We start from the raw sequence: 21,213 nt of genomic DNA, 5'->3' as shown, positions 1-21,213 counted from the left end.
GTTTCGAACAACGGAATACTGATTTTGCAGAGGATATATCCTTCCTAGGGAAAGGCAAAGGCTAAAAAGCTGGTATCAAAATTAAGTAGCAGAGCACCACAAAATCCTCGAATAAAAAAGACTAGATAAAATAATTTTAGTAATTCCACTTTGAAAGTTTCAGGAACGAGCCGGTTGTAGAAATGCTAAGCCTAATCGTCACTCTTACACATCCCATAAGAATGACCAAAACACAGACAAGAGATACACATTCATATATAACTTAACATAACATATCATTGGATTCATTGCGCTACTCCGAGGGGCTTGGTGGTCAATCCGAAGCCGAAGGGAAAGAGAGGGTCGTAATGCTTGTCTCCGACGTTCATGGGAAGCTGGTCGGGGGACTTGAACCACGTCCTGGCGAGCTTTCCGGTGAAGCCGTAGTCTCCGAAGAGGAGGTCGGTCACGCCTTGGCCTTCGGTGCCGGGGAGCCAGGCGGCCACGAGGGCGTCCATCCCGGCCAGGTAGGGCTGCACTACAACGGGGCGCCCCGAGACGACCACGACCACGCACTTGACGGCTCCGCAGACGCTCTTAATGGTCTTGAGGCCCGGCTCCGCTATCGTCAGATTCATGCTGTCCCCGAACGTCTCTGCGTACGGCACCTCTCCCACCACCACGATCGCGTACGAGAATTTGTTTGACTTCACGAACCCCTCGTCCGGCTCTTGGTTGAACACCACTTGCGTCGACTTGTCCACTGCGCTCTGAACCGCCTTCAGGATCGTCGTCCCTGTTCGTCGTGTCAAAAATGAAGTAATTGAAGTCAAGGGCATTCCACAAAAACATTGTAAAATCGAAGTACGTGAAGTTTCGGTATTTTGATCCGAAAATGAGTCTAAAGTCTATTTTTAGGTAATAGTTCGAACATCAAGCTTGTATATTGTATCAAAGTATCTGGAAAAAAAAAAGGAAGCGTGAGTAAAAATAGAGTTGAAAATGAAAATATTTGTAGTTAATATTTCGAAAATGGGTCAATAGTCTATTTAGGTAACTGTTATTCGAACACCACGCTCTTATATCCGTCTAAATATATTCTAAAACACAAGAAAAAAAAATTGAAATTAGGGACAATTTGGTCCCAAATTTAGTATGTTAGGTAACTTGTGTGATACGGTACCTTGAGTAAGGTCGTTCCCGCTCTGTCCCTGCCACGTGATAGTCCATCCTCCGCACTGGAAGCCCAAGTTGTCGGCGTGGCTTCCGGCCACGAGGATCTTCGGAGCTTTCTTGGAGAGCGGAAGCAACGGATATTTCTCGGATTTTCCGTTCTTGAGGAGCACCAGGGATTTGCGCACCGCTTCCCTGGCGAGCTGGCGGTGCTCGCTGCTTCCGAGGTGGTGGGCGAGCGAGAGGTCAGAAATAGGGCTCTCGAACAGACCCATCACGAATTTCACCCTCAGGATTCTCTTCACGGCGTCGTCGATCCTGCTCATCGGGATCGCCTTGCTCTTCACCTGGGAAGTCAAGATGTCGATGAACTCCGTGAAGTTGTAAGGGACCATGATCATGTCGATCCCGGCCCCGACCCCGGACAGGACCGAGTACGAGTAGTTTGCGTGCGGCGGGGACGTGATCCTGTCGATCCCTTCCCAGTCCGATATCACGAAGCCCCTGAACTTGAGCTTGTTTTTGAGGAATCCGGTGACGAGCTCTTTGTTGGCGTGCATTTTGAGGCCGTTCCAGCTCGAGTACGAGACCATGACTGTGGCGACTCCTTTGCTCACCGAGTTGAAATAGGCCGGCATGTGGATGCTTCGGAGGCCGTCCCAGTCGATCACCGTGTTGTTCTCGTTGATTCCCTTGTTCGTCCCTCCGTCCCCGACAAAGTGCTTCGCACAAGCCGCCACTTTTTCTCTGTTCCCGAAAAAGACAATTCATGAGGAAGATTCTAGCTCAAGCAATGCCGTGGAGTGGAGGGAAACATTTTTTAAAATTCAATTCGCTCTTTATTATTGTCAGACCCATGTTTATTTCATTATCAATTACCTGTACTTGCTTAGATCTACCTACTATATAAATTACATAAATATATTGATACCCAATGGGATAAGTTTGTGTGTGAGAGAGAAAACAAGATATATCTTAGATTTTTAGGCATCAAAATTGAACATAGTAGCAACAAACACGAGAAAAATTTTGTAGCATGTGAAGAAAAATAGCACGTTAGGAAGATTTTTAAGCAAGCAATGTAGGTATATCCTGGAGGGGAATTTATTTTTCAATTATATTCATTTTTTATATTATTTATAAGGACTAGGATCACGTGAACAGTCCGACCAACCCTAAGTTTAATAATCTTCCCAAATGTTATAAAATATTTATTTCTTCCACAGATCTTCCTACTTAATAAATTAAATAAATGTTGATACAAAATACATGTTAGTACAGAGAACTCGACCACATTTTTTTTTGGTTTTGTTACATTATAGGACGACAATGGTGAATCGACTAATCAAATGAATTAGTGGAGAGCTCATGTTCTGCATTTTACTTACCAAAACACTACCACCTAATGAATGTACTATGAACCAACATGGGTAGCTTATTATTATTGACAGCTTCACATTTATTAAATGTAATGGCCAAAAAAAGGGCAGAGTGGTCCACCACTTAAGCCTGTCTTCATACATGAGTGAGTCTTTTTTTTTTTTTTTATTTTAAAAAAAGGACCAAAAATATCAAAAAGATGTTATGCTTTCACAAGTTAACTCTTTATGGAAATCCAAAACAAAGATAATTGACATTCATTAAATTAATCACATGTAGCTGTCACATGTTCAACGCCAAAATAGTTGGTTACAACTTACATGAAAACACGCCGTTCATTCTTTTTTCAGGTTTGTGACAAAGTTTGATTTCAAATCAAGGAATTTTAATAGAAAGAAAAAAAAAAAGAAATCTTACTTTCCGGCGACGAAAGGCACGCCCTTGCGAGAGTTGAGAGGCAAATCTCCTTGCAAGCCGGGAATGATCTCGGTCATGGCTTGGACGATCCGACGGTCCTCGCTGTAGCTCTCGTAGCACCGACCCCATCTCGGGTCTCTACACACCTGTCCATTCCATTCAAAAACACACACTCTCTCAAATCTCAAACCATTCATTCTCTTCTTCCGTACAAAGAAAGAAAGCTCTTACCGCGATACACGGGGCAAAGGCGTAGGGGATCCCGGTAGCCCTGACTTCCAGCGCCGTCGCTGCTCCGATCTTCTTTATCAGTTGAGGATCTCTGGAGCAAAACACACCCAACATAAGCACACAGACACACACATATATACACTAATGTGGGTTTTGATGATCATAAGACTTGCCTGGTGACACCGAGGCCGACATTGTGAGGGAAAATGGTGGCATTGTAGACGTTGTTGTGGCCGTGAACAGCGTCGATGCCGTAGATCATGGGAATCCCAAGGCGAGTTGAGAGAGAGGCCTTTTGGATCTCGTTCACCGCGTTCACCCACGTCTCTGCCGTCGCTTTCGGAGCTGGGACACTACCACCGCCACTCAGAACACTCCCTGTTCAGTTGATAACAACAAAAATTGATCAAAATCCACAAGAAAGAAGAAAGTAAGATCAAAATGACTCATGGAATATTTTTGTTTTTGTTATTTTGGTTGATTACCGATGAAGTACTTCTTCATGTTTTCTAGGGTGGCGACAGAGCGTTCGACTTGGATCATCTGGCCTATCTTCTCTTCAAGAGTCATTCTTCCCATCAGGTCTTTGATTCTGGCGTTCAATGGTTGTTTTGGGTCTTTGTATTTCGGGGTTTGGGTTTTGGCCTCTGATGATGATGAAAAGCATAGTAGTAACGCCGCTACAACCAAACCCAACATGGGTCTGCCTAAACTTCCCATTTTCGGATCAAAACTGATGCGTTTCAAAACCAAACCAAAGCAACGAGTTAGTGTGATATGATATGAATGATGGCTTGAATGAAGAATAGTAAGGGATTGGTGAGAGAGAGAGAGAGTGTGTGTGTTCACATCACTCGGAAAAAAGGAAAAGAAAGTAACAAATAAAGGTTTGAGCTTTGAACTTTTGGTTAAATGAAACGAACTGACCCTTTCTTCGAGCAGGTTTCTATGTAATTTTGTTGATGTTTGTATATGAGAATTCTGACTTCTCTGTCTCTTCTCTCTTTATTTCGAAAAGGGTGTTGGAGAGAGAGAGAGAGAGAGAGAGAGCAGGTTTAGTATCAGAGTATGAACTCACCGGGTTGGTCGTCAATTTATATAGACGGACACGGACGTTCTTGTTTTTTTTCGTACTATTATTTTATTTGAAATACTCCTCCATTGGTTTGTTGTTTACATTACTGGTTTATTTATATAATAGTTTTATTTTTTTTGGCCTGAGATGAGATGAGATGCAAATTGAATTTATTACGTGCGTGCCTCACAATAGATGGCATTTCCAGCAATAAAATCTTGTAATTAAATTCGCCTATTAATGTTGTATCTTATCTTATTATAATAATTCATAAAAGATTATTCAACTGTAAAATTTAAAACCAGTATTTTGATAATATACTCTTCTTCAATGCTGGTATATATACTTGAGATAATCGTTAAAACAAAATCCATCATAATCTTCTGTTTGGGATTTAACAGGCTTTCTTTAGTTGATGACAAATTTTTTTTTTTTTTTAAAAACCCGATCAAAGAGAAAAAAAAAAAATTCGCTCGAATATCTATCTTTAAGACAAAAGGATAAGAAGTTAAAAATTGCACAATACTATGATATAATAAGCTCATATTTAAGATTTGAAAATAAGAATGATGTTCAAAGATGCGTCTAAGTGACGTGCCAACACAATAATGAGTATTGTGAGAATATATATATATATATATATATATATATATATATATATATATATATATATATTATTGAATTCATTTAAATTTATGGCCCTACATCTAAAGAGCAATGCTTAAAATTTCTGACCGTAACATATTTTGTAATGATTAATATATCAAATTAGACATTTTCTTTAAAATAAATTATATTGAACATTTATAAACTTAACAAATTAAAATTAAACTTAAAATTTAGATATTTTTACGCTACTACAAATCAAATCAACCTCGTTCCTTATATGAGGTAAGTCTAATTAGCATCATTTTATGTTATTTTATATATAATTGTAAATCTTTTGATAATTGATTCTTAGGAATATTATATAATATAAAAAGATATTACTTCAATTATTTTCAGAAATTACAAATAATAAACCATATTTAAAAAAAAAAATTAAAATTCAATATGCATTTTTAAAGAGAATGTAAATATATCCTTGCATATTAAATGTTTTTTAAGGAACATATATATATGTATGCTGTGACCTAATATCCGAATTCTTTATCTAGTTACTCAACTTGCTTACAGAATTTAATCACCTTTTATCTTTATTTTATGATCGAAGTCAAGTATATACTTGAAAGTTGTGAGTCGTGACAGATATATTAGCCATATATTCCGCAAATTATTGATACCTTATTGCTTTGCTAGAATTTACGGATCATTGTAGATTACAAGAAGAGCTGATATGGCACGGCTTACTATATAAAAGCTGTGGACAGATGTGGGGTCAGTTTATGAGACGTTCGATTGCCTAATTTAAAAATTAGTCAACATATTACCGTTGCCGACTAATCTCAATAATGTTTTTAGCTTTCCTCTTCATTTTTTCGCTCTTTAAAAAAAGAAATGCTACCTCCAAAAAAAAAAAAAAAATGCCAAGTATTCGAGAAAGACATTTTTTTTGGCTCGGAGTCTAGGGCTTGCAGACTTTTATTTATTCCGTACTCTTTTTTTTCCTGCTCTACGGTTAACGGCTAGAAAATGAAGAGAATAAGCATATATCCATTTGAAAGTTAGATTTTTTTTAAACAGATTTGAAAGTTGATCTAAAAATAAAAATAACGTCCTTTTAAATTGAATAATGCATGCGTAACATAGAAATAGTACAAAATTTCTTCTATCAAGTCCTAGCCTTATGTATAAAATAAAGACTAGAATAAATGATAAAAATATAAATAAAAATTGTATGTGATTGTACTATTTTGACATTAGTTGTACAAAAAAAGTGTGTTTAGAGTTTTATCACAAAAATAGTTTATTTATTTATTTATTTTTTATAAGGAAAAGTAGTTATTTTCAAGTTGTAAATGTTATTTTCTTAATTTTATAGCATTTAAAAAAAGCGTGTTTACTATTTTATACTTTATTTATTTAGCCTTGTTTATTGAAAATGTTTTCAGTTTCATTTGTAAAGAAATTAGTATGTACAATTTGAAAAACACCTATTATTGTAAAAATATTACATGTTGAAAACACTAGTCCTTTAATTTTACATGTTGCATAATGAGTTGCCTACTTAATCAAGCCATGGATAATATTATAGAGTTAACTCTTCATAAAGTTTTGGTTTAAGACAATCAAATTCTTACAAGATTTTTAAAATCTTTAAAAGGTTAAATGTAAGGTTACTCTTTTTATATATAAAAAAAAAGAAATTAAGATTATAACTTAATAGGAAAAGATTCGTAACCATTTATTATTAGAATATCAATTCTTATATTTAGACTATATTATGAAATAAAATCCTTTTAAAGAACTGTCCTTTCTTGAATTAGATGACTATTATTAAAATATTAATTTTTCCTATAATATATTTGACATTTAAACACGCATTATAATTTCAATTACATGATCTAACATTCAAGCTTGAACATGTTTTGTTTTGTTTTTGTTTTTGTTTTTGTTTTTGTTTTTTTTTTTGTTTTTGTTTTTTTTTTTTTTATAGATCATATGAATTGAACCTTCTCCATTTGACAAATACATGTCTTGCAACTTAAACAAAGTCATCGTGAATTGACCCAAATTTGTTTGGACTAAGTGATAATACCACTTTTTTTCCTACAGATAGGACGCGTGATCGAATCTCGTAGGACATGTTGTCCATATTTATTTAATTTTGAGATGTGTTTGTGTGGTACAGTATGTACTTATTTGTATATATATATATATATATATATATGTATATATATGTTTTTATGTAATTGGTTAACTATGCTCTCCTAAAAAAAGTAGTCGTGAATGGATGGGTTCTTTAAAAATGTGCAATAATCAGGTTTCATGATTTTTTAACATAAGATTGATTTTTTTAAAAGTGACAGGCTATTAATAAATAGTCATAATTTTTTTAATCTTTGTGTCAAAAAAATTTCGACAACATAATATTAGCTATTTTGCTAAAAATTTAAAATTTTAATTATTTTATTAATTAATTTCAAATAACTATTTTGTATAATTTTTCTTTTTATGAAACCATTTGACTAATAACTTTTCCTTCTTTTATTATTTAGCATCAGATCTAAAACAAAAAACAAATGGTCTCTAGACTCTATTACGTTTCTACTCGTAAGTAAAAATGAAAGAAGAAACAAAAAGAACGACAAGAATAATGACAATAAGAGATCACCAAGGACTTTACCTTTTAAGATCAGAAAAAGTAAAGCAAATTGGATGGCACGCCTGTTATGATTTAAATGGATTACGATATATTTTGGTTTCAAGATTTGGCCTTGATTTGATTGTGAGATCCTGATATTTTTTTCTTTCTACTTATATAGATAGCGAATTTAAATAAAGAAAGTAGTAACTAAATGTTCGTCAAATCCATTCAGAGAAAAATGTATACCAAATAGGAGTCCGCATTTTACGCATTAGGCTGTCAAGACTTACACAATTACGTGGGAAGATAGGATTGAAATTATCATAGCTAGTTATAGATTTAGACGTTTGTTATCTCATTTGTAGCAACTGATTATGTTAGAAAATATTGAATTACGTATTTACACAAGTAGTTTGAGGTTGGAAATTCGATGGATTATCAATTATCTTCACCGTTACATTAAAGGTATTGTAGATTTGTAGCAAATCCTAATAAGTGATTCAGTCCAGCTCTAAGCAAAAAGCCCAAGCCCAGCTCACTGAAAGAAGAACAAATCGCCCGCGTTGGTCCAATCAAGGAACGAAGTCGTAGTCAAGCTGAAACCTCGCCGAGAAGATCGGATCTAAGACTTGACCATTCTGCGATGTGGCGAGGACGAGCTGATCAACACGTGTCCAAGAGATGATCATTTCTTCGCCTATAAATAACGACTATTGTATTCATTTCCGCACACACAAGCTTTCACTCTGTCTCTCATTTTTTTTTTATTCTCTCAGTCTTTTGTTCAGTTCGCCTTCTTGAGCTCGGCACTTCGTCCCTTGTAAATGATCATTATTAATAAAGCTCATTTCTTTTATATTTCGCTTTTGAATTAAATCGAGATTATATTTTTGTTTCTTATACGAAGTCTTCTAAGACCTATTATTAAATCAAACAAATATATTGTATATTTATTTGTGATTGTTGACGATCCCGAAATCGACATCAACAATTTGGCGCCGTCTGTGGGAAGCTTCAAAAAGACCAACATCGAAAGAAACAGCTCTGCCAAAAAAGAAATATCATGTCTTCCACCCCGACTCATTATGAATCAGGAGAGAAAATCCCTCCAGGCATCCAACTGGACTTTACTGAGATTCAGATCTCCCGAGGGTTAGACCAGACCCCCTGTCCGAGCTTCCAGCTCGGCGGGACTTCAGATGAGGCTGCCCCGGAGGCTCAAAATGATCCGATCGGGTTGCCCCCGCCGGCAGGAGCACCCTTCGGGCCCTTCCCAGCGAACTCCGGACGTCGTCCCTCAGTGACCTCGCAAACATCCGCCGCCAGCTGTCATGGCAGATTCAGGGTCGACGTTCGATATTTTGGATAGTACCTCCTTGTAACGGACCATAAATTCCTTCAAGAGTTCACTTTCTTTTTTGCTGGACTCCCATAGGTCTGCCATCGTTAGTTCGTACTCGACGAACATCGAGTAATGTTTCAGGAATACTGTAGATAGTTTCGCGAAACTATCAATAGAGTTTGACTCCAGTCTGGAAAACCACTCTAAAACGGATCCAAATAGGCTTTCTGCGAACAATTGGCAGTAACCTGCTTCTTGCTCTATCTCTGTCAGCATGACTCGTCCCATAGCTATTATAAAGGATAGAATATAGGCATTCAGGTTCGAGGTGCCATTGTAGCGCGAGAGGCAAACTTTCCCGGCGTCGCCAATGAAACGTCGATAATGTTTTTAGCGAATAGAGTCCTTCCTATTTCGGCGACGAGTCGGTCTATTTAAAGGGACGAACTGGTCGCACTATGGAACTTTGAATGGACAGCCCTCAGTTCAACTACCATAGACTCTTTAAATTTTTCAAATTCAGCCATGCTGGGTTCGTCACTCTGAGAACAACGAAGTCCCGTGTGCAGTGGTGTGATGGTTGTGACTTCGACCGAAGTTGTTGTGGTCAAGAACGGACTATGGCACGAATCAAGATTCAGGTTAGAGATGACCGTCAACCGACCCCCCACTTTAGAAGATGCCATCTATAGGGTTGCAAACTATGCTAGAGCAGAAGAGGAACTCACCTCTTTGGCCAAAAAGCATACGGTCGAAAAGAAGCCACACTCGAACACCTGGGTACGACATGAAACAGTGAAAACAACCCCCGAAAGGTCAGTCCCCAAGACGCCGGACCGCAAGTCAGGAAGCAACATGCTCTACCTGGTTTCACTTTCAACATTGGAGATGAAAGCAAGGAGGGAGGACCCCAAACGAAAAAATGGACGAGGGATCCGAATGCGTATTGCGATTTCTGATGATCTCGAAATCGACATCAACAAGTAGTAGACAAGATTTTTCATCCAGCACAATAAGTCTAATTTTGAAGTCTCCTCGTCACAAATCCATAGGATTTAGAATCACTCAATTTCGAGTTCATATGAGGAAGATATTGATTTTTGAAGTTTTGGTGAGAAAAAAAAAATTATTTGAGAGAGAAAGAGTGACGAATGTTGCACCTCATATGTTTGACTATTTTTTAATAAGTTTCCAAATGTTGAAGATATCTTAAACGTGATGTTTGCAATGGCCTAGTAAGTTACAACTTTCTTACATTAATTTAGCATTTCATGAGAATTTGTTACCAGAAAGTTTGTGTTCATATAGGGTTACTCCTTTTATTGTCAATTAATTTTAAGATGAAACACATGATACTTTAATATGATATCAGAGTCAAACCTATTCTCGATATTAGGCCACCCATTTTTACAAACTTCACGTTCCAATTGTTCAACCCGAGAGTGAGTGAGGTGAATCAAGAAGTTCCACATTGACTGTGGAAGTATGCTTTTTGCTCCTTATAAAAGTCATAAGTTACTCCAGCTGTCAATTAATTTTAAGATGGAACCATGATACTTTAACATGTGTTATTATATATTTATTATAAAGCATACAAATGAAATGAAAGTAAATTGATAAAACCAAATACTAGTTAAATCACAAACTTGTACAAAATTCCTTAAAAATAATGAAAACTTGATCGCAAACACATTTGTAGGATTTGCATTCATATTGTTGTTTTAGGACTTTGTCCTCCCAATAAAATACATTTTGGCCTTAAACATGGTGTATTACGACCCAAAGCACGATCGAGGTCTAGCCCAATATCAAAACATCTAGTCCAACCTTGTCCTCGACGTGACTCGCCTCGACGTGCTCAACCCTACCTTGACATGCTCAAAATTGCTCTCGACACGCTTAACCTTGTTCTCGACCTGCCTCGCCTTGCTCAACACTGCCCCTGCCTTGCCGGGCCTCGCCCCTGCGATTGTCGTATGGCCAACTTGTGGTACGGCAAGGTTGATGCCTTGCCCCTGCCGTACAGCCAACCCGTACAGAAAGATCCTTCCCATGCCCTTATCGTATGGCCAACCTGCCGCATGGCAGGGTCATGTTGGAATTGATCTAGGGTTTAAGAAAAAGTTTAACGCTTCGGTAAGCGGCGAAATTTTAAAAATTTTATTTTTCAAGTAAAACGTTTTTATTAACCTAGACAAAGAGCAAGCACATGTAAATAAAAACTAATATGAGCATTAAAGATTACTAACCTTCTTAGAACCTTGAACGTTGAGAAGCCTTTGGAAAAGGTTGCAATGTTCATCTCCCTCGCAGCACGTCTCTCTTCCTTTCCTCGTTAACTCGAGCAACCACGAAAGTTTCTATCACTAAATCACTCAAGATAAAAAGGAATTAGTGTGTGAGCACTTTTAAACACTACGACTTAAGAACGAGTCTTGAAGTCGAAGAGCTAAACACTAGGTCAAATGAGGACCTAGGTGCCAAAACAAAAAACCGAAATTGAATAGAGAGAGAGAGAGGAGAGGGGTGGCCAAGGTTCTAGAGAGAGAGTCTCTCAAATCTCTAAAACTTGGATGATTGAAATGTGTGGAATGAGGCTCCTATTTATATGAGAGGTCTCACCTTCAATAAGGTAGTTTCCTCTTCTATAGAATATCACATATTCATGAGTCAATTTCCCATTTTCCTTCATAGAGTCACACGGCCAAGACTTGCCAAGCAAGTCCTTGAATTTGTTTCCTCTTTTATTTGCTTCTCCCTTGACCCATATGGCCGAATTCCCTCTTGCCTCTTTGAGGAAATTTGTTTCATCTTTTTCTTTTGGCAAGTATCTTGATACATTTATGCACAAAATATTCTCTCTTTCTCTTGGGTAGTAGGCGCCCAACATGCTTCTAGAAAGGGCTTCTAGAAGCTTTTCCACTTGTTCATGACAACATGAAAAAGGCCCATTAAGAATTTTCAATAAAAATTCTTATGAAATGAAATTAATCCACAAGGCCCAATAAGACTAATATTGGCCGAGTGATATATGTCATTAAATGACATTGTCAAAAAATTTATTGACATTCATTTCATCCTATGTCTCAAAAGACAAAAATACATTTTTTGACAATTTTCGTAAAACTTGTCTCGTTTTGTTTTGACTTAGCTTCTAGTTAAACTATTTCTACTCGATGTGATTCGTGACAGTGACCTCATGGATCCAAATGAACAAAGCTTGAGCTAAACACTTGGACTCAAAAGTTCACAAACCTTTTCCAAGTTTAGCTTAATGTCAACTGACTCCACTAAAGAGTTGACACTGAAAATCTCTCGGTCCAAATGAATTTATTTTCTACTCAAGAATTCAACCTAATTGTAATGACTGGATCCACAGAATATTATCAGTGTTTACCCTTCATGAATATCATCAGCTAGTCGGGATTTACAAAATTACCATTTTACCCTTCCAGCTGTTATTTCCTCAACTCCTTTGTAGCTTGTGAATAAGTTAGAAACAATGTATTGACGAGGAGCTAACAAGTCACATTGTTTCATCCAAAAGAGTCAAGACTCAATTTGGACACTGGCCAGTTCATTTATTCACATTCCAACGAACAAAGCATGAGGTGATATACATTGCATTTCAGCAATCTTGTACATGAATTCCATATCTATGAGAACTTCACAAAGTTACTCATGACATTCTCACAACTTAGTATTTCACCAATAGGCCTTGTTCGGAATCACATAGTGAGTCCGAACTCTGACTTTCTCAAATGAGAATACATAAGGTGTGAAATGACATGTCTCATTTCAGGATTAAGGTAAGCACGATGCAATTCATACGTAGTGAATTTGAGACATAAGAGGTTAAATGGTTTGTTCTTATCTTGTCTCTAGAAGTGCACTGGTCAATTCAGTACCTTCGGAAGATACCTAGAAGAACTATAGAGTCTCCAACTCTCAATGCCTCATAACCAGACATCATAGATTCTTCTAACAATCATACTGAGGTCAATAGTCCTTTGACCCTTAGATTGCGAATATATCGTTTTAAGCAAACTGCGAAGAGTTTGTTCATGCAAATCTACATTTGTCTCTTCGTAAGTTGTTTAGTTTGTTTATGGACTAAAGACTAATGTTTTATCATAAAGCTTCAAACAGACAAGGAGAAATGAATGAACGTTTCAACTTTTTATTAATGAATAAGCAATTACAAGCAAGAGTCTTCATGAGACTTTATTACATCAAATGTACAAAATAAAGACTACAACTCTTCTTGTAGGCACCATTGACAACAAACTCCCACTTGACTCAAAGAAGATGTGTGTAGTCCTTCATGCCTAATCCCTCTCGATGTTGGTCGAAGACCTTGTTCGCTAGGGCCTTGGTGAGTGGATCTGCTAGGTTGTCCACCGTTGAGATCTTCTTCACTTCCACGTCTCCGCGTTGCACGATCTCTCGAATCAAATGGTATTTCCTCTCAATATGCTTAGAGCGCTTATGGCTTCGAGGTTCCTTTGAGTTAGCGACAACCCCACTATTATCACAATAAAGGGTCATGGGCTCGTCGACGTTTGGAACAACTTCCAAATACTTAAGGAATTTTCTAAGCCATACAACCTCTTTGGATGCTTCACAAGCAGCCACATATTCTGCTTCCATTGTGGAGTCAGCAATGCAATATTGCTTAATACTCCTCCACACAACGGCTCCACCATAAAGGATGAACACAGATCCCGAAGTGGATTTCCTGGAATCCTTATCCGCTTGAAAATCGAAGTCGGTATATCCTGTCATAGTCAGGTCAGTACCTGAGTATGTAAGCATCAAGTTCCTAGTTCTTCGAAGATACTTAAGAACATGCTTAACAGCAATCCAGTGCTCGGGTCCAGGGTTGGATTGGAAATGGCTAACTACGCCAACGACGAAACAGATGTTAGGTCTGGTGCATAGCATAGCATACATGAGGCTTCCTACAGCAGAGGCGTAAGGAATCTTCCTCATATCTTCAATCTCTTGTGCAGTCTTGGGAGACTGGTCCTTAGAGAGTGAAACTCCGTGCCTAAAGGGTGTTTGGCCCTTCTTGGAGTCTTGCATCGAGAAGCGATCCATCACCTTATCAATATAAGATGCTTGAGAGAGCGACAGTGTCCGGTTTTTCCTATCTCGAAAGATTTAGATCCCCAGAATGTACGCGGCTTCTCCTAGATCCTTCATATCGAATTGCTTTGCTAGCCAGACCTTAACCTCAGATAACTTACCCACGTCATTACCTACGAGTAGTATATCATCAATATAAGATGCTTGAGAGAGCGACAGTGTCCGGTTTTTCCTATCTCTAAAGATTTGGATCCCCAGAATGTACGCGGCTTCTCCTAGATCCTTCATATCGAATTGCTTTGCTAGCCAGACCTTAACCTCAGATAACTTACCCACGTCATTACCTACGAGTAGTATATCATCGACATATAGCACCAGAAACACAACTTTGCCTTCATGTATTAACTTGTAAACACAAGGCTCATCTATTGACTGTTCAAAGCCGAAGCTTTTCACAGTTTCATCGAATCTAATATTCCATGACCTAGATGCTTGCTTTAGTCCATAAAAGGATTTAAGCAACTCACAAACCTTGGTCTCTTGACCTTCTTCCACGAAACCGTCTAGTTCAGCCATGTAAATGCGCTCGTCAAGATTGCCATTCAGGAAGGCTGTCTTGACATCCATTTGCCAGATCTCATAGTCGAGAGCTGCAGCTATGGATATGAGTATGCGGATGGATTTAAGCATTGCGACTGGCGAGAAGGTTTCTTCATAGTCAATCCCTTCTTGTTGGGTATAACCCTTCGCCACAAGTCGTGCTTTGAACGTCTCGACGTTCCCATCCGGACCCCTTTTCTCTTGTATATCCACTTACACCCTACGGGTTTAATCCCTTCAGGAAGGTCTACAAGTTTTCAGACTTTTTTGACATATATCGAGTGCATCTCAACTTTCATGGCGTCAAGCCAAATGTTTGATTCAGAACAATCCATCGCTTGGCTATAGGAAACAGGATCATCCATGTCAGAGACGGCTACGAGAGAGTCTCCATAGGACATGTACCTGTCAGGCTTTTGAGTAGCCCTCCCACTACGTCGAAGTACTACTTGATGAGATTCTGAAGAGTTAGGTTGTGTTTCACTTGGGGTAAGAACAGTTCTTACAGATGAGGTAGAAGCTTCCTCACCCAACTTTTCTTCAAGCACAATTTTGCTTCTAGGTTTTGCATTCTTCATAAAGTCCTCCTCAAGGAAACGAGCATTCGTGCTAACGAAAGTCTTATCGTCCTCGGGACTATAGAGAGTAAAACCCTTGGTTTCCTTCGGATATCCAACGAACAGACACAATTCTGACCTACTAGCCAACTTGCTAGTCTTTTTCCTTAGCACGTGTGCAAGGCAACCCCAAATTTTGATGCGGCCAAGATTCACTTTACGGCCAGTCCATCGTTCACAAGGAGTACCAGGAACCGTTTTGGACGGAACTTGGTTCAGAATATAGGCGGCTGTTTCGAGGGCATATCCCCAAAAGAAAAGAAGGAGTGATGAGTAACTCATCATTGATCTAACCATCTCCATAAGAGTTCGGTTCCTTCTCTCTGACACTCCGTTTTGTTGAGGTGTGCCAGGTGCGGTAAGCTGAGAAGCGATACCTTTTTCTTTAAGAAAGTCATCGAACTCTCCAGACATATACTCACCACCTCGATCAGATCGAAGGGTTTTGATCACTTTGCCAGTTTACTTTTCCACTAAAGCCCTAAAGACCTTAAATACGTTAAAGGTCTCGGATTTGTGTTTGAGCAAATAGACAAAACCATATCGCGAGTAATCATCAGTGAAGGTAACGAAGTATTCGTATCCTCCACGTGCCTGTTGGCTGAACGGACCACATACATCAGAATGTACTAGTTCCAGCAACTCAGTGGCTCTTCGACCCTTATCGGAGAAAGGTCGCTTAGTCATTTTTCCTTCTATGCAGGATTCACAAGTAGCTAGTGAACCTATTGCAGAGGCTTAGAGTGGACCGTCCCTCACAAGTCTCTTAATCCTATCTAGACTGATATGACCAAGTCTTAAGTGCCATAGGTATGTTGATTTTGTTAGATCGGAGGATTCAGAAAGTTTGATCCTCTTTGGCTCCCTAATTAGATCATTATCTATTTCGGTGTCTAAAAGTGAAGGTTGAGTGGGATAAATGTAAAAAAAGACCATTCTTCATACATGCATCAGTGACAAAAGAATTAGAAAAAGAAATACGAATTCCATTCTTTATAAACTTTAAATAATAATCTTGCTCTAAAAGTTGAGCAACAGATATTAGGTTTTTCCCAAAGGAAGGAACATAATAAACATTATTCAAATTTAAAGTGCGATCTTCAAAAGATAGCGTCACGGATCCCACAGCCTTTGCAGACACCACGCTCCCATCACCCCACTTGAAGCAAAAGTCGCCATCCTCTAAGCTTTTGCTTTTCCTAAAACCAGTTAAGGAGCATCAAATATGGTTAGTAGCAGCGGAGTCAATAATCCACGATGATACATTATCAGCCACTAAACAAGCTTCAGTAATAAGTACAATACCTTTTACTTTGGTTTTGAGGTAGGCAGGACAGTTCCTACGCCAGTGACCAGGCTCATTGCAGTGGTGGCACTTGTCGTTAGACTTGTCCATCTTCGGAGCCTTTGGCGTCTTCTTCTTCATTTGAACCTTAGGTTGGTTCTTCTTCTCGGCCTTGTGAGGTCTCTTCTTAGATCCAGAGGTGGAGGAAGTAGCATGTACCTCTCCTAGAGCCCTCTTTTTCTTAGTGAGTGCCTCAGCGGTTTGAAGTTCCTTCATGAGCTCGGTAACAGTGTACTCCAGCTTGTTCATGGAGTAATTCAGCTTGAAGGTATCAAAAGTTTCGGGGAGAGTTTCCAAGATCATATCTATTTTAGTCTCCCCATCAATCTCAGATCCAAGGATCTCCATTTCGTTTAGATAGCTAATAATCAGCATCATATGATCTCTAACGGGAGTCCCAGCCTTCATGCGACAGTTCATAAACTGTCGGACCGCTTGTTGCCTAGCTTGACGCCCTTGCCCTCCAAACATCTCATGGAGATTGTAGAGCATATCGGTGGCAGTTTCGTAATCACGATGTTGTTGTTGCAACACATTGTTCATAGATGCCAGAATATAGCACCTCGCAATCTCATCGGATCGAAGCCAGGCCGCCAGGGCGTCTTTTTCCTCTTGCGTCGAATCTTCATTCGTTTGAGGACAGGGGGTGGTGAGAACCAATTTGTGCTTGTCGACAGTAAGGACTATGTCGAGGTTACGTTTTCAGTCGACGTAATTGTCGCCTTCGAGTTTATTCGAGGAAAGAATGGTTGAGAGACATTTTGCCTATAAAAGTTGAAACAAGTTTATGATTAGTCTTTGGTTTAGGATTTAAGTTTTATTTAAGACTTGATAAAATCCAAAGGTGTTATAAACCAAACGATAATTTACTCCCTCAAGAGAAGGCCGCAAAAAATCTCCATTTATAAGTAAATGACACATCATTAATGCTTAGCAAAGATGTCAATACACCAATTTTGACTAGCCACCTTTTAAATTGGTTTGATCACTCACATCATTTCGCAGAGCCTCAAGGGAGGATTACTAGGGATTGAGCCTAAGTGTGCAACCAACCACTTAGTCCAAAAGGTCAACTTTGAAAAACAATCCCCCAAGGGGAGGCCTTGCCTTCATTGTATCACTCTCGGACGTAGCTCATTGAGCAATGATCGAAGCAAAAACGCCTTAGAGTACTCCCATTTAAGAGAGGGTCGCAAGAGCGGCTCTTAGTCCCACGTTAATTGCTTCTTTCATTAGTGTTGGGGATCGTGGGTTACAAACAACAAATATAACCCTCCCACTTAGTTTTTGGAGTTGGTTCACCGACTCTTATAAGTTCGGAAACGGATTTCCTAGTTAGAGAGCGACAGAGCGGACAACTAGAAGAGAATCCTAGATTTTCATGTTCAGAGCAGTGTTAGTGCATAAAGGCACAAGGGACATACTCGGATCTTTTCCTATTTTCTATTTCGGGAAAGTGCATGAGGGAAGTGTGAACTTCAACTCACTCGAACACTTGAAAGTTTGAGATTACACATCTTTTTATTTTTCGGCTTGTCTACAAGGAGACCTCCCACTCAAATTTTCAAGAGCATATAGATTTTGAACATATGTGATATAGATATAGTTTTGAAAACATTTTGAAAATTTATTTGATTTGGATGACAAAATATTTTCAAGTTTGAAAACGAAAACGGTTTTTCAAAATTCAAACTAGTTTTGTAAAAATTCAATTTCAATTAAACTTTCAAAAATAAAAACATTTTAATCTTTCACATCATGTTTATAATCTTATGAAAAACATTTTTTCTCAAGAAAATTTTCTCATTTAGGGTTCTATAACTCATGGTAGTGGGGCTGAAAATCCGGATTTAAAAAAAAAACTGGACTTTCGGAACTGCCGCGTACCTCGGAGTAAAATCGCCATAACTGACGGCTCCGATGTCCTTTTGACATAAAACCGGTGGAACTTGAGAGAGGACAGACAGAGCTTTAATTTGATTCAAGAATCATTAAAGTTCGATTTCGGAGCAGAGAGTTATGCCACTTTTACTGCGGGTTTTATTCCAGCTCGACGAAAAAGAAATAATTAAAGTTCGGTCTTTTTTAGGTGCGAAAAAGAATCGAGTGTAACGGAACGTTTTAGGAAGTTGTTAAAGCTTTTATTTGTGTTTTATTAGCAAGGTAATAACATGGTATAAAAGAAATAACAACAAGCATAAAACGATTCAAGTAAAAATAAGAAACTAGTAAGACAAGAAAACTAGTCACAAAATTTACTCGAAATTTTCTCAAACTTAAAAACACGTTTTTTAATATAAAAAATTAAAAACTTTTAGAACTGATTCTAATGCCATTTAATAACATCCCAAACTCATAGAAAATCAACATGATTTTTAATTTAAAGGCAAGAGCAATAAATTAAAAAAAATCTAAGAAAACAATTCTAACTTATCACAAAATTAGTAAACTTTCGAAAACGATTTTCAAGCTCACAATTTTAAATTACATGTACATGCATATCTTTGACCATAGCTCTGATACCATTTGTTGGAATTGATCTAGAGTTTAAGAAAAAGTTTAACGCTTCGGTAAGCGGCGGAATTTTAAAAATTTTCTTTTTCAAGTAAAACGTTTTTACTAACCTAGACAAAGAGCAATCACATGTAAATAAAAACTAATATGAGCATTAAAGATTACTAACCTTCTTAGAAGCTTGAACGTTGAGAAGCTTTTGGAAAAGGTTGCAATGTTCGTCTCCCTCGCAGCACGTCTCTCTTCCTTTCCTCGTTAACTCGAGCAACCACGAAAGTTTCTATCACTAAATCACTCAAGATAAAAAGGAATTAGTGTGTGGGCACTTTTAAACACTACGACTTAAGAACGAGTCTTGAAGTCGAAGAGCTAAACACTAGGTCAAATGAGGACCTAGGTGCCAAAACAAAAAACCGAAATTGAATAGGGAGAGAGAGGAGAGGGGCGGCCAAGGTTCTAGAGAGAGAGTCTCTCAAATCTCTAAAACTTGGATGATTGAAATGTGTGGAATGAGGCTCCTATTTATATGAGAGGTCTCACCTTCAATAAGGTAGTTTCCTCTTCTATAGAATATCACATATTCATGAGCCAATTTCCCCTTTTCCTTCATAGAGTCACACGGCCAAGACTTGCCAAGCAAGTCCTTGGATTTGTTTCCTCTTTTATTTGCTTCTCCCTTGACCCATATGGCCGAATTCCCTCTTGCCTCTTTGAGGAAATTTGTTTCATCTTTTTCTTTTGGCAAGTATCTTGATACATTTATGCACACAATATTCTCTCTTTCTCTTGGGTAGTAGGCACCCAACATGCTTCTAGAAAGGGCTTCTAGAAGCTTTTCCACTTGTTCATGACAACATGAAAAAGGCTCATTATGAATTTTCAATAAAAATTCTTATGAAATGAAATTAATCCACAAGGCCCAATAAGACTAATATTGGCCGAGTGATATATGTCATTAAATGACATTGTCAAAAAATTTATTGACATTCATTTCATCCTATGTCTCAAAAGACAAAAATACATTTTTTGACAATTTTCGTAAAACTTGTCTCGTTTTGTTTTGACTTAGCTTCTAGTTAAACTATTCCTACTCGATGTGATTCGTGACAGTGACCTCATGGATCCAAATGAACAAAGCTTGAGCTAAACACTTGGACTCAAAAGTTCACAAACCTTTTCCAAGTTTAGCTTAATGTCAACTGACTCCACTAAAGAGTTGACACTGAAAATCTCTCGGTCCAAATGAATTTATTTTCTACTCAAGAATTCAACCTAATTGTAATGACTGGATCCACAGAATATTATCAGTGTTTACCCTTCATGAATATCATCAGCTAGTCGGGATTTACAAAATTACCATTTTACCCTTCCAGCTGTTATTTCCTCAACTCCTTTGTAGCTTGTGAATAAGTTAGAAACAATGTATTGACGAGGAGCTAACAAGTCACATTGTTTCATCCAAAAGAGTCAAGACTCAATTTGGACACTGGCCAGTTCATTTATTCACATTCCAACGAACAAAGCATGAGGTGATATACATTGCATTTCAGCAATCTTGTACATGAATTCCATATCTATGAGAACTTCACAAAGTTACTCATGACATTCTCACAACTTAGTATTTCACCAATAGGCCTTGTTCGGAATCACATAGTGAGTCCGAACTCTGACTTTCTCAAATGAGAATACATAAGGTGTGAAATGACATGTCTCATTTCAGGATTAAGGTAAGCACGATGCAATTCATACGTAGTGAATTTGAGACATAAGAGGTTAAATGGTTTGTTCTTATCTTGTCTCTAGAAGTGCACTGGTCAATTCAGTACCTTCGGAAGATACCTAGAAGAACTATAGAGTCTCCAACTCTCAATGCCTCATAACCAGACATCATAGATTCTTCTAACAATCATACTGAGGTCAATAGTCCTATGACCCTTAGATTGCGAATATATCGTTTTAAGCAAACTAAGAAAAGTTTGTTCATGCAAATCTACATTTGTCTCTTCGTAAGTTGTTTAGTTTGTTTATGGACTAAAGACTAATGTTTTCTCATAAAGCTTCAAACAGACAAGGAGGAATGAATGAACGTTTCAACTTTTTATTAATGAATAAGCAATTACAAGCAAGAGTCTTCATGATACTTTATTACATCAAATGTACAAAATAAAGACTACAACTCTTCTTGTGGGCACCATTGACAACAGG

At 38.0% G+C, this 21,213-nt stretch overlaps 1 protein-coding gene across 1 annotated transcript; it reads right to left on the bottom strand.

The window, feature by feature from the left end:
* Positions 1 to 59: 59 nt before the first annotated feature.
* Positions 60 to 4,256, bottom strand: LOC149381055 (uncharacterized). Its single transcript, XM_089630147.1, has 7 exons — positions 4,108 to 4,256; positions 3,666 to 3,913; positions 3,354 to 3,558; positions 3,181 to 3,271; positions 2,950 to 3,095; positions 1,163 to 1,899; positions 60 to 775 (listed from the first exon to the last, which is right to left on the bottom strand). Exons 2-7 carry the CDS (start codon positions 3,898 to 3,900, stop codon positions 285 to 287), a joined length of 1,905 nt encoding a protein of 634 aa, XP_089486273.1. The 5' UTR covers positions 3,901 to 3,913; positions 4,108 to 4,256; the 3' UTR covers positions 60 to 284.
* Positions 4,257 to 21,213: the final 16,957 nt, after the last annotated feature.

The sequence above is a fragment of the Urtica dioica genome, chromosome 11 (assembly GCF_054948205.1).
Source record: "Urtica dioica subsp. dioica isolate 48M chromosome 11, U.dioica_male_clone48M_v1_H2, whole genome shotgun sequence".
Lineage (NCBI taxonomy): Eukaryota > Viridiplantae > Streptophyta > Magnoliopsida > Rosales > Urticaceae > Urtica > Urtica dioica.
Note: the sequence above shows the minus strand (reverse complement) of the source record. Positions and strands in the feature narration are given on the sequence as shown.

Excerpts from the sequence above, each read along its gene's own strand:
- LOC149381055 (XM_089630147.1), bottom strand. The coding sequence starts at position 3,900 with ATGGGAAGTTTAGGCAGACCCATGTTGGGTTTGGTTGTAGCGGCGTTA. Across the intron at positions 3,272-3,353 it reads GTCGGCCTCGGTGTCACCAG|AGATCCTCAACTGATAAAGA; the intron begins GCAAGTCTTATG and ends GTTTTGCTCCAG. Across the intron at positions 776-1,162 it reads CGGGAACGACCTTACTCAAG|GGACGACGATCCTGAAGGCG; the intron begins GTACCGTATCAC and ends CACGACGAACAG.